Below are 13,960 nucleotides of genomic sequence, written 5' to 3'. Positions count from 1 at the left end.
AGAAGAAATTATACAAAACCAAGTGGTCCAGCAAAGGCAGAGCCAGAGCCGGATCTAAACTTCTTAGCTGGGAGGGCAAGACTCTTTTTTTTTTTTTCCTTAAATCCAAAGATGAGGGGTGGTGGCAAGGCCATTCCTGTCCAGGAAGCAAAAAGGAGAAAGGGAAGGCATTGAGCAAGGATGTATCGCATAGAAAGGGAAGGGAAGAGTGAGACCAGGAAAGCTGGGCTGGATGCTCCTGCTGTCACCAGGATGAGAAGGGTGGTGCCCGCAGCAGCGATACACACGAGTGGCAGCTGCAAATCCAAACAATTGCCATTGCCCCCACAGTCTGATACCCTGGGGGCTGCAGCGCTGGTCTGTGTTTATGTCTGGAGGCAGCGTCGCAGGTGTGACATTACACAACTGAAAAAGAATGTGCTGCACAAAGCAGGTAGATCTAACACTCTATCCCTTCTCTTCTGTGAATATATAGACCCATTTAAGTATCAAACACATGGATGCTGGGGGAGGCAGGTATTCCTGTCCAGAGCTAGGTTATCAAAGATGCAGCCTATCCCCTAAATTCATCTCTGTATCGGGTTCTTCTAAACTGTGTATCCTGACCAAGTGAATTACAAACCATGAGAGGCAAAGTATCTCTAGCAAATGAAAAATATTTCTTTTCTAGCACCAAAAAGCCCCCTGCAACTTCCAAATATGATGTGTGGTTCACAAATATTTGTAAGGATCTCCCAGCTTGTCCCACCCTTGACACTGGCCTAAGCAGGTCACAAGAATGAGGAAGATGAACAGTCTGGTCCTTTACCCATCAGCATGCAGAAACAGAAACGCTGAATGTTAAAACACACAGGGCCTGTACACAATTTATGTAACAACAGCAACAACAACGTTATATAGCCTTATGAACTTGTTCTAAAATTTGTAATTTCTATGATTTTATTACATTTGTAACTCTAAATCAAGCCAAATAAAAATATCTTACCTTGTTGTCATGTATTCAGCCCTGTGACCTAGAAAAGTTCAATAAACAGGAAACAATTATTTCTAGGTTTTAGGTAGATTTTTTTTTAATCTAAATTGGCAAATTACTTTTAACCCTAACTTTCATGTTACCAGCAAAAGATATACAATTATACAACAAAAGGGCAGTGCAGTTATGTACCATCTCCACAGTTACATTTAAAATACAAACACAACTCATGTTATGGAACAACTTTTAAGAAGCCTGCCCATAGATTAAAGAGTCACTTGATACCGTAAATCATTTGAAGTAAAACTCCAAACAATGTCTATTGTTTGTGCTCATGTGTTTTAGTGGCTAAATCAGTATGGAAATAGAGCTGCGCCAAGGTTAGATTACACCTCCCCTTGTGCCTAAACCTGTTCAGTGCTGAAAATACAGCGCTCTAGACACCAATGACTTGCTATTGAAAGACTCCTTCCTCTCTTTTGTCTGTGTATTGCAGGAAAAAAAATACAACGCTACCACTGGGAAACACCACAGAGGACTGCAAAGAGTTGTAAAGAAGCAAATACCGTATTCCAGAAAGGTTCCTGGAAAACCTCTTCAGAACAACAGTAAGTTAGGCATGTGCATTGTGTCAACTCATGATAATGAAAAGCAAAATAATGGAACAGTAGGAAGGTCATGGTATGATAAGTTCTAATCAGCCTAGTTTGCCCAAAGGGAGATTGTGCCCTATTAATTTATTAGAATTCTTTGAACATGTCAGAAAAATACTGTATAAAGGAAAATCAGTTGAATTAATTTACTTAGACTTTCAAAGGCCCCTGATAAGTTTCTTCACAAAAGGCGACTAAAGCAACTAAACAGCCATGGATTGAGTGGTAGAATACTCTCATTGATCAAAAACTAATGAAGAAAAGGGAAACTGAGTGGAATTAAATGGTCTTTTTTCATCATGACAAAAGTGTAACAGTCATTTACTCAAGCCTTCCTATTAGGACCATTTACATAATACATCATACATTTAGTAATGTCTTGGGGAGATCACAGCAGCTAAGGAGACAGAATATTGTGCAGATGACTGAAATACTTTTGTATCAAGTCCTGACAAAACTGTGAAGCCCTTCAGAGGCTTCCAGTTCCTTCCATGTTAAGGAACAAGACACACAATGGCAAATGAAATTCAGTATTGACAGGTTCAAGCAAGATATTAGGGAAGAAAGAATTAAACACCTATGCAGCTAACAGAACAACAGATAATTATACTGACTTTGAAAATCACTCTGAGCATCACTTGGGTTAGGTCTAAGTACACCACTCAATTAGAAAGTGACACCAAAAAAGCCTGTCAGACTGCAAAAAGAACGCAAAACAGTGATACGCAAAACATAATATTATGTGGCAATGTCCAGGTGCACCTGAAATACTGCACAGTATTGAAAACCCTAATCTGAAAATGTATTTTGCAGTACCAGAAACGTGGGGATCCGCAGAAGGTGGCACAAAGAATAAGCTCTGGGAAAAATCCCTGGCATTAATAAGACATGTAAAGATTGTTGGCATCTATATTAGAGAGGTGAAAAAGAGGGATGAAAGAAGAGTATGTAAAAAACCCGATGACAGAAAAAGGGTAAGCCTGGGATTTCTCCCTACTCATGTAACCAAGGAAAGTTCATTGAGACTAAGAATCCCAATAATAAATGCTAGTAAAACAAAAGATGTTACAAATCCCTAGTCTGGGGGATTTTAAACACGTCTCTGATATTTAACAGATTAGGGCAAAAACTATCTGGGACGCAGGGGCAATTTCTTTTACAACTGCTTATTCTCTTTCTTGCATTTCCCTTTGCTTTGTTCATTTGTTCATTCAATAGATGAGCCTTGGGCAGAATTAATATGAGTATCAGTGTGCTTCCTATGTTTAGTATCAATTTCATTTGAGTATTTCTCATTTACTTTTCCAGATTTGTAGATGCAGACTCAGCACAGAGCACTTAATCTATCTCCCTTGTGCAGATCATGAATATGTATCTGCTGTGTCCATAAACAGCAACAGACTGTAGTAGGTAGGTGATGAACTGGAACAGAAGCCAAATGCTGTCAACGTTGTGGACACCAGACGGGAATCTGGATTTATTCAGCCTACATCCTTACACTGTGCAGGTTTGAATAAAAGCAAGAGAGGGTGCCAAAGGAAAACTTGCAGTTGAGACAGTCCTCTCCCTCTTCCCCCATTCTACTCTGCATTACTTAATACAGCACCCTGTATTATTTGTCTGCTGTGTTGCTGACATTAAAGCTGCCAGAAAAGGCAGCTTGAGTGGAGCGGGGGAGCAGTTCACTTCCTACAAATTCAATACTAGCTACAGCAATAATGTTCTTAATTCCACTGTAATTCTACCCTTTCAACCATCTCCATTCAAGAAATGTACAGAATCCAGGTCCTCCTTCCCAGGCATGTGCATTGTAATGCAGGACATGCTTCAATAGAAGGGGTACTTGAACTTTTTAACCTGCAAGAATGAGGACTTTTTCTCCAAGTATTAGCTTTGAATGTGGATGTATACGTTTGGGGTACTATTTGTACGTGCTATCCTATGACGATGCATCAACTACGCACAAAAACACTGTCGGCAACACAGATTAACTACTTGGGGTTACAGCTGGTGGGTCGAAGGGAACTCTTCAAACAGAACGGTCCAAGCATGCCTGAGCATGGCAGAACGGCCCACAGCCTGATGGCAATTTACCACTTAGGTCACCCTGCTGAGAAGTTTTTCTTTGGATTTCCTTTCATACAGTTCTTTCCTTATTTCTTTCCAACATGCATTAGGCAACAGATTCTGGTGCCTTTTATCTTCCTCCCTTCGGTAGCTGATCATGCATTTTACTGGGCTTCAAATAACAAACATTCACTTTATTTTTCCAAATACATTTTCTGTGAGCCTTTGGAGGAAAATTTTCCTTTTTTTTGACTAACATCAGCTGCACATTGTTTTGTGTGAATAAACTGCTCAACGCACACATTCAAAAAAAAATTCCATTAAATGAAAACTTCCATGAGAAAGAACATAATGTAGTTAGTTGTCTAAAAATAGCTACCATCTTCTACAGTCTAGCCTTGCAAGAAAACACTGTTTATTTCCTACCCCCAACCTCTGTCACTCCCTGGACAGGGGCTTTGTTTGGGTCATAGCCACTGAAATGTTAATAGCTCTTCAGGCACCTCCACAACTGGATTTGTGGATCTGGGCTTTTTTATTAAAAGCAAGAAGAGATCTGATTAACAACAGATTTTTGGCAGTAAAAAGAAAATAAATTGACACATCCTTTAGAGACACTCTTTAGAGAACAAGTTTCCTTTCTTGAGTCTGAACTTTGAATTATAGTCTTTAACCTTCAGGAGAGGGTTTTTATTCTTTGTGGTGTAATTTACTTCCTCTCAAGTCTGTAACACTCTGTGTGGCTAGTCCTCAAGGCTTGCAGTGTGATTCTCCTTTTCCCTCTGGTCCATGAGGAAGTGCCTGTTGGGAGGGCTGGTAAGAGGTGGGCTGGAACTGTGCATAGTGCCTGATTCATTACTGCCCTAATTCAGCTTTATTTCATTTGATCATGGACATCTGCTGACTTGGTTTATATTTTAAGACATTTTAAAAATGTCTTTTTAAAAATTGTGGAGAGTGTTCAGGATAATGGATAATTCTCTGCTATCATACTTTGTAGTGCAATAATTTTTTTTTGTAACGCAATAATTTTATATGCAACAATTATAATCAACAGGTATAGAGCTATTCATTAAGTTTTCATTCATTCTGGTTCACAATACGCAAATACTTTGTAGAAACTCAACATTAAATTAAGTCAATAAGAGTCTCACTACTGACATTAGTGAGGTCAGGATTTCACCTTTTGCCTTTCATGAATGCTCCATTGAATTGTTAGGCTGCAAGAAGGACATTCATGTCCATGTGTCAGAAATATTGCACTAGTGAGTCCATTGTAAGAGATGCATCCTGGATAATTTTGTATGCTTAAAAAATATCACTCTCCCCCAACTCTTAAAGAAACCTCAAGTCAACAGAAATCATTAGGAAGTAGAAACAGTACATTTGTCACGGCTCTTAAATCACCCTGCACTGACTGTGTCAGCTCTCCTTTCAGACACGAGATTTTTCATTCAACAGTTTCGTTTCCAAATATAGTCACTTGTCTAAAGGTCTGTGCAGTGGAAATAAATATCTGTTGAAGAAATAAAATCAATTTATAGTGCGTACTCTTACCACTGCACCAAAACTATGACCAGTAAAAATCAAACCTATGCTTACTGGACAATTAAGCTTTAAGTTTTGTAATTTTTTCCTGCATACCTTTGGCATTTCAGTGGGTTCATTGCATAGTCTGGAATCACTTTTCAGTTTATTGTGTGATATTTACCTTCTCCGAGTGTCCTCTGCAGCAAGTCATGTTTTGCTTGAAGTTTTGTGATGAGATTACTACCTTCCAGATATTCTCTGAATTTCTGTAGAGATGCAGATCAATCTATTAGTATGTATGGCACATAAATTCCAGGAACTTCTGCATAATGTTTACTTCAGGTGTTTGGCCTGTATCACATGAATGAGGAAGCAACCAACATACCATGAAATAGAATTGCTCCGTTTCCTGCTGGTTAGCTCTTCTTTTTGCAATGCTAGGCTTACTCAGGTATGTCTCAGAGACTGTTGACTTCACAGACTCCGTCGAGCGACTGTGCTGGAAACATTCTGACACATCATAGTCTTCAATGGTGACCATATCTTGTATTGTCTGCAGGGTAGCCTCTGTTGTTTTCTTAACCTGGTGTTAAAAAGCACAATTTACCAAATGGGAAGATAAATACATACCAGAACAGCTTAGAAGGGAAGCTCATTATTCAAAATAATTCTCTGGCACGCTCCCTCAAACAAACTGGTGTGTGAAGGTAAAAAATTAGATGTACTATAACAGATATCTATGTAACATAAGAATGACATGATTAGGTTTCCTATCTAGTTCTCTGCTTTACCATGGTACAATCCACAAACATGGATGTACTCTTGTGTTGTCTGTATAGCACTCTCAAGCATTTGTTTCCTGAAATTAGAATCGAAATGTGACATGATTTGATTAGGGACCCTAAGCTGGGACAACAGGCAATAGAGATGATCCACTGCTCTGAAGGGTCAACTCTCCCACATGTGGCCAACGTGTTAGATTGAATGTGTACACCCAACGATCTGGCTGCCAGAACAACAAGTTGTTGTTTCCAAGACAAAAATCTGTGACACCGTTCTGCGGAGTGCTATGGTGCAGAGCACAGTGATGTTCAGACTGCAGAAGTAGAATACACAGCTGGAGGAGGGGGCTGGAGAAAGAACAATTTACACCAGCCTCACAGCACTTCCTATGAGCTATGGAGAGCACAGTCGCTCATAGTGGAAACCAGGGCATGGAGGCCGTGGAACAGGGGATGCAGTGTTTCCGCAATGCAATAAAGTAACTGGCAGGATTCACAAGGATGTGATTTACCTCCCAGTTCTGCTTCGGAAGAGTCTCTAGTACAGTCATCTTAACTGAATCATGCACACTTCTACACACGTCTCTGGTGTAGGCAAATATCCTTTTTGTGCCTGCCAACGTGATTTCTCCCCCTATGCCCTTGCACTTCACTTTACTGAAAGAAATAATCTTTCTCCTTCCTTTTGTCTTTGTTACCTTGAGGTACTTTCTGAAATCAAGTAGGATTTTTTAAAGACTACTGTACATGTCTCATGGACATTAATATTTTGTTCTAAGCATTCAGCACGTAACATAGAATGAGAAAAACTGGAATCCTGAAAACTTACCAAAGAACTACACCAAGAAATTAAAGTATCCCTATGTTTTAATTTAGGAACAGATTCTCATTTAAACTGAGGGCCTTTAACACTGCCTTAAATTGGATAAAAGTGCAATTTATACCCACTGGGAGGCCCCTCTCTGCTGCCAGAGCAGGGGAAAGAGAACAGCATAGCTTTACTGTATTTTACAAAAAAATGCATTTTATTTTACTAGGTGAGCTATTCCCATCACAGGCATTCAGTACTTGTGTTTATAAATAGCTGTAGCTGAGAGCACAAGAGATTTTGACTCAGCTACCACAAAAGACAGTCCAAATTCCTTTGTACTTCAGAAGTAGCAATTTGGGGACCGAACAGAGGGTGGTCACAGAAGACAATAACTGTGCTCAGTAGCTTTCTGCCACAAAACTTTAAAAATAAGTGCTCTAACAAGTTTTCACTGAAGCATCTACAGAACACAGAACTCAGTAACGTGAATGTACGGACCGGTAAAAGATGAAGTTTCCAAACCTCTATAAAGCAGACAAAGATCTACCTTAGCATATTTGACAGTGTTTGATTTTTAAAATTAAAACAGCTCATACAGATTGAAGCTATTTCAGGGTCATTTACATGCTTTTGACAAGGTAGAAAACACTGCACCTTCCTGAAAATGGCGTTCAATGCATAGCCCGCGTAGACACAGATCTTACCTCCTCATTTTCGATTTTGAGTGTGGCCAACCGCGACTGTAGTTGCTGATACCTAAGCATAAGCTCTGCTTGCACAGGTTGCTGGGCAGTGACCTGACAAACCTAACAAAGAATCAAAAAGAGCTGTAAGATGCAAGGAAGAAAAAAACCAGTCAATAGTCTTTGGTTGCTCTCCTTAAAACTAGGTGAGTTCCAACCAAAGCCATTAAAACTTAATGAAGCAGACAATGAAATGTGTCCATCTAAATTGAAAGTATTTATGCATTACAAGGTGTGGAACTACGTACCACATCTTATGACTACAGAGTACAGCCTTGTGCATCTGCTTTGTGTTGCTTTTCTATCACACAGAAATGCAAACCCTGCAGTTACCTTCAAATAAAGATGTACACGGGTGATTCTGCATTCTGCTTTGCTACTGGCCTTTGGCGTAGCAGAACAGGGCACAGCTGGGGTGCCTGGTATGCTTGAAATCTCCAGATGATAAAATGGGGGAGGAAGAAGGTTAAAAGGCTGCATTTCAGTGTGCATAATTTGGAGCAGCTCTGCAGCTGCTCTCAAATAGCACCCACGAGCTCTGTTATGGGTGAGGCTGGTAGTGAAGACATAAAGCCACTACTTACACTGGTGCTGGGCTGAGCAGAGGTTCGCCAGCAAATCCACAGCAATGTCATTATGGGTAATACAGAGTATAATAACACACAATAGTTTTTACTTGAGAACTCTGAAGAAGCTCAGAACAGCACTGCCAGTTTTTGCAAAATGTTATTGCTGATCCACTTGCTTTTGGGTAGCAATAACAGCTTTTACCAAACTCTTTCTAAAAGGGGATAAATTCTCTGTCTTGGTATACAGACACAGAAACAGTCACTGTGGGGATACTTGCCACTATACAGACCTCATCACCCATATGGGACTGGAACTCAAATTTCATTGGTGGACAAAAAGCGGTGGGGTACATTTCCATGAATCTCTGCTTGTCACTTCGTGGCTCCAAGCTGTCAACTGCATTTTCAATGATGTCTAAGCCCTCATGCCTGGAAGTTTCAAGGTTATACTCTGCAGAAAGGTATGTTCTTAGGGCTCTGTTCAGACTAGCGTGGTATCCAAGATCGCAACACTAAAAACACAATAAATGTAAAAGAAAATAAATTAAAAAGGAGGAACATCACTCCAATATCCCAAGCCACAAATTATCACTAAAATTTTCTGTCCTGAAATTCTTCTGTCTTCGAAGTATTTTACAAAATATCTTGTAAATTAAAATACAATAGTGGGGTCAAGACAGTAAGTATTTAGTATCCTCATTCTATTGCAAAGATGAAAGGACAGTTTTAGAAAAGAGATCATGCCAGACATACAAGTATGGCAGTATGTTTGCACTTGTTTATCAGATACAGACATGCAGTTACTGTATTTACATAGAAAAGGTCTGGGACTCCACACAAAAGTGGGCTTTTCAGTATTATTGTCATATGTAAGCCTCAGATCATCTATTTAAACCCATCCTGATATAACTCCACCATTTAAGTCAATGCTAGCACCAATGAAGCAATTCCTGCCCACCATGTCTGTGCCCAAACAAAAAACCCCACAACTGCCTCTTGCATTAGTGACCCATCTAAGATGCTTTTTGATGCAAGGAGAATGGTTTAACATCCTTTCCCCTGATGGTGAAAATGTATTTACTGTAAACATCTTATTTCCCATGCTCAGACAGAGCCAGCAATGTACATCATGTTACTAAATGCAGAAAGTCATAATTTATGTCTTTTTTTCTAGGGGTGAGAAAAACACTGGAATGTAATTGAAACCTAATTGGTAGAGCATAAAGTTGTGTTTGTTCTTGAATTTTAAACATCCTCGGTTTGCATTATTCATGATTGGTTAATATTTTAGAGGAACAGCTGAATATATTTTTAAAATGTCACAGCAGTAGCGTATCAAGTGATTGTTTCCTTACTTTTTCCCCACATTACACAGTAAACAATATCCTCTGCTTCTGCTCGGTGAGCTTCCAGGTAATGGCAGATGTATCGCAAACCTCTCTGTCACCACAGCAGTGGCACGTCAGTCTGCTAACAGTTGCATACAAAGCAATGTTCTTTATTCGAACAGGAGAGATTTGTTCCAGCCAGAGGCCAATGCATGGCTAGGGCAGTCAGGCAGCACGCTGCTTTAGGGCATCCCTCAGCCCCCAGCCACCCATCCTGGGTGCCCACCCGCAGTTTAAAATCATCCTTCCCTGCAGGACTCGCAAGTTAAGTGATGCAGTTGGGTAAAGAAGCAATTTGAATTGAGCCCACTGTAGACTACGTTTATATGCATACCTCCCTCACAGCTATTGCAAACCCTTAGGACTCATGGGATCATGTTCCCCTCCCTTTCCCCTCACTTATTTGAAAAAGGAGAGAAAAAGAGAGAGAGGGAGACAGACAGACAGACATATAGATGCACACACTGCATGGAAAGAGTTTTCAACCTATTTACCATACCTAAACCTGTGTGTAGAAGAGAAAGAAACCCCTCACACCTTGCCTTAGGTGCACTAATGGCTAGTGATCAAACTGCTCTCTGAAATCTGACAACAGAGGGCTGTTTTATTCACAACAAAACTTCCAGAAAGACTAAGCTTTCAGACCTAGTGAGTACTCCAGGTAGTTACTGCAAATGGGACAGTGGCTCTCCAAAAACCAGTTGCTGAACCATTTAAAGAAAATGGTAAAAAGATGTCACGTTCAATCAAACACACATAGGTTAATCTCTCTCTTTTGCATTTATAGAATGGAAATTTGTGTTACACTTACTAAAACAGCTGCTCAACTTTTATACTAAAGCACATCCATATTTCAAAGACCTCCAGCCTAAAAAATATTGTTTCTAAAAGGAAAAGTCTCTTGGTGTTTTTCTCTTGTTCTGTGTCAAATCAGATCTCATATTTCATTCACTATCTTGGATGAAAAAGACAGACTAAAAGTGCTGATAAGAAAGTGGATCAGGACAGCCGTTTTATTTCATGTGCATTAGTTTCAGAGAGACCTCACGGAAGATTAAACTGAGAGGAAATGAGAAATAGAGGGCAATGCCAGGTTTAGCATGGCCAACTATCCATGTATTATAAAACTACAGGCATCTAGAGCCTGAATTTTGGCTCTAGAGGATTAATCTGAGTATTAATAGAAAGCTTATTGATTTACAATTAGAGCTGCGTGGATTTCTGATGCAGTTTTTTTGCAAGTTGGAATATAAGATTGCAGCCTTTATGCTGTGACAGTACCAAGAACTTCATTGTTTAACCCTTAATCTACCTCAGTAACTATCATCATGGTCATCTTTTGCAGGTGATGACAGCTGAACAGGGTAACAAATACGGCCTCTCAGCCAAGAAGGATTCTTGAAGTGAAGCACAATATCCTGCCAGACTAAGGCATTTTCTTGCAATGCCAATGCCAGCAGAGCAAACAAGAACTAAATCCAGAACCTGAACTAATGCCTTATCACTAGTAGCTCTTTGAATGGAATTTAAAATGCCTGAATTTGGAATTTTGCTTCAACGATCTAAGTAAAAACAGAATTTGTATGAGTAAAGTTATGTTTTAAAAGCAAAAATAAACACTCAGACATCACAACTCTTACTTCTGCCAGACCATAGTTCACTTCCTCCAAAATTTGGAGACAAAGATAATTTTAACTGGGGAATGGCTCTGTCACAATATCAACTCATGGCTACTCAGAAAGAAGAGTACTGTTTTAATCTGCTAGTACTAGTGATGGTTTAGAAAGGCAGTTTTCTATAATGGAGATGGCATATTTGGGTATTTGTTCATTACTAAGACTACAAATTTAAGGTACTGGCACTAAACTGCTGCTCCCACCACATCCTGTCTGACCACACTTGGAAAAAAAATCACCAACCTTTCCGACGTTGCAAAAAAAGTACATATGTATGCAGATACACACACACACACGCATGTATGTACACATGACTTTCAGGAAAAACCTGTAGATTTGTAGAAAGATTTGGAAAGTTCAAGCGAGCAACCACACTGTTAGCCAAAATAAAAATGAATCTTTGAGGGTCACTAATCAGCACACCAAGGCTACAGCCTGGATGGCTAATGAGATCTGCTATCAATCTATGGGCTAGAGAGATGAGACGTCAGTTGGTGCAGCAAGACATGAAGATGAGAAATGAGCGAATGAAGTCATAGACTATGAGTTTTATTGCATTTCTGGATTCATAAAGACTTTTGGTTGGGCAAAGTGGAGGGAGATGAGTGATGCATTTGGGATATGTGTGAAAAATTAATTTTGTAATTTGCATTTTATTCTTATTTGGAATTAAATCTGAAGCTGTCTCAAGAGCATTTACTGTCTTTATTGCTCCCCAGAGTATATTTAGGCTTGAACAAAACAAACTGCAGCGCTTAGCACAGAGCTTCAACCAAACAAGCAAGCTGCTCTTCATTTCATTTCAGGAATAATAATAAAATTCTAATGCCAATGGAGAGAGAAATTAATAAAAAAAAGCCTTAACCTCTGAATAAGTCACTTTCTAACCGTCCTGTTACACAGACATCAACATTCAAATCAAAGGGATCTGGCTGTACATATCATATTTATGAGAACTTATGTAATAAAGATTGTGAGCTGCACACACTCTAGCCTAGTTTTAAACTTGGTTCTATGAATGATTAACAAAGAACCTTTGCAGAATAAATGAAGTTCATAATAGCTAAATGTTCCCTAACTTCCTAACCATCCAAAGCATGCAGACTGCAATTAGAGATTCAGAAACTCCATTCTAAGAAAGACCAACACATGAATATTTTATTTATTCTAGCAGCAGAACTACAGTCAAATTGTTCCGATCACTATTTCCTAGCTTTTTACCTTCAGATCATGAGCGCATGGTAAGTCTGAAAAAAGGTCCCTACCTTCCTCTCATACCCAGATAAATCTAATAAACTCAATTACATGGAAATCTTCAAGTAAATGAGCAGTAGTATGTGCCACACGGACAGGGGTGTGTACTCTGTTGCTCCTCTGAAACCCAATCTTAAAAAAAATAATTTCTACATAATGGATAAAGCTTATTTAATTCAGCTAAAAAGTAACCTTTGCTACTTTTTACATAATACAAATAAAGAAAAAAACTAGTCATGTCCTCCACTTGAACTAGATCCTACTATATAGTCAGCAGAGAAGAAATATTGAACAGAAAATTCAAATTCCTCTAGCACAATATGCAGAGGACAGAAATATACTGTGCATATCAAATCCTGTTTATCCCTCTACTTCTTTGCAAATGCTGGTCCCAACTCTCAGCTCGCTAAATGCATTAAAACATCCAGCTAAGACTCCAGCAATATTTTTATCTTGCTTTTATCACAAGAGCTTAAGATGAACAACACATCATCATTTTAAGTCAGAAGCTCTGAGTTTTGTTAATGAAATGAAGGAGTTGAACAGTTCAGACCGAGTTCAGCTGAGGAACTGCAATTTAGGATTTTCCATATAAGCCTCACAAATCAAGTTGCAGTGGAATCCAAACGAAAAAAATATGATTTTTTTGTAAAAAAAAAAATCCCATAACCCTCCCCAATCTTGTTACAAAAAATATATATATTGAAGAGTTCACTGCATTCCTACATATATTTATCCAATTTTTATCAGACATATTTTTCAGTAATGTAGGAAAACATTCAGTTTCATTTATGGGCAACACCAACAGCTTGGGGAGGTCTAAATCCCTTCCATGTTAACCAGAATTCAGACATAGAGGAGAAGTAATCCCCTTCTGTACAGGCAAAGAGAGAGCTCAGGCAAGCACAGAAAGGCAGGCAGGCAGATGGGGACAAAGTAGAGAGGGCAAAGAATGAAATCGCCACCACTGCTCTGAAAACTCCGAATCGTACCATTACATTAATAGATTTACAGAATGAGACAGTCTGGACTGTTGCAACATATGGCCAGTGGGAAGCATGTCTCACATTCCAATGATATAACCCCAAAATCTTGCCAAGACTCTTGAATTTACAAAAAGCGTTTCTTTGTCAAGTAGTAAACACTCTGTCTAGATACCAATGCTTTCACAGCATATTCTGATGAAATACAAATGTCTGAAAGACACTTCATTTAAACAAGCTCACAATCGGATTAAATTGGCTCTGAAGCAAATTCTGGTTGCACATGTTTACAGCCTACTCTTACAAAACAGTGATGCAAAGGGCAGCTAGACTTTCCATTTAAATTCCTTAGGGAAGAGTCATTTCTAAAGCCATTTTGTCAAAAGAATGTTATTGTCTACGTTGGTCCACGGCTTGGAAAAAGCCGTGCAAAGTAGGTATCTTTTTCCTGCATTACTAAATACTGTAGAATGTATATTTCTATTAAAAACTAGCAGTTAGAAAACTCTAGTCTTCATGGTTGTATAAATA

General features: G+C 39.1%; 1 protein-coding gene across 3 annotated transcripts in view; it reads right to left on the bottom strand.

The window, feature by feature from the left end:
* Positions 1 to 13,960, bottom strand: part of SRGAP1 (SLIT-ROBO Rho GTPase activating protein 1) — a 162,636-nt gene that overhangs the window by 35,693 nt on the left and 112,983 nt on the right. For all 3 annotated transcript variants that reach the window (XM_076332133.1, XM_076332140.1, XM_076332147.1), the window contains exons 7-11: positions 8,419 to 8,640; positions 7,521 to 7,622; positions 5,609 to 5,806; positions 5,405 to 5,489; positions 986 to 1,013 (exon numbers count right to left, since the gene is read on the bottom strand). In XM_076332133.1, the coding sequence (XP_076188248.1) occupies positions 986 to 1,013; positions 5,405 to 5,489; positions 5,609 to 5,806; positions 7,521 to 7,622; positions 8,419 to 8,640 (635 nt within the window). The remainder of the gene's footprint in view (positions 1 to 985; positions 1,014 to 5,404; positions 5,490 to 5,608; positions 5,807 to 7,520; positions 7,623 to 8,418; positions 8,641 to 13,960) is intronic.

This window comes from Aptenodytes patagonicus, chromosome 1 (assembly GCF_965638725.1).
Source record: "Aptenodytes patagonicus chromosome 1, bAptPat1.pri.cur, whole genome shotgun sequence".
In the NCBI taxonomy this organism is placed as follows: Eukaryota; Metazoa; Chordata; class Aves; order Sphenisciformes; family Spheniscidae; genus Aptenodytes; species Aptenodytes patagonicus.
The sequence above is the reverse complement of the archived record's forward strand: the minus strand, read 5'-3'. Positions and strand labels throughout refer to the sequence as shown.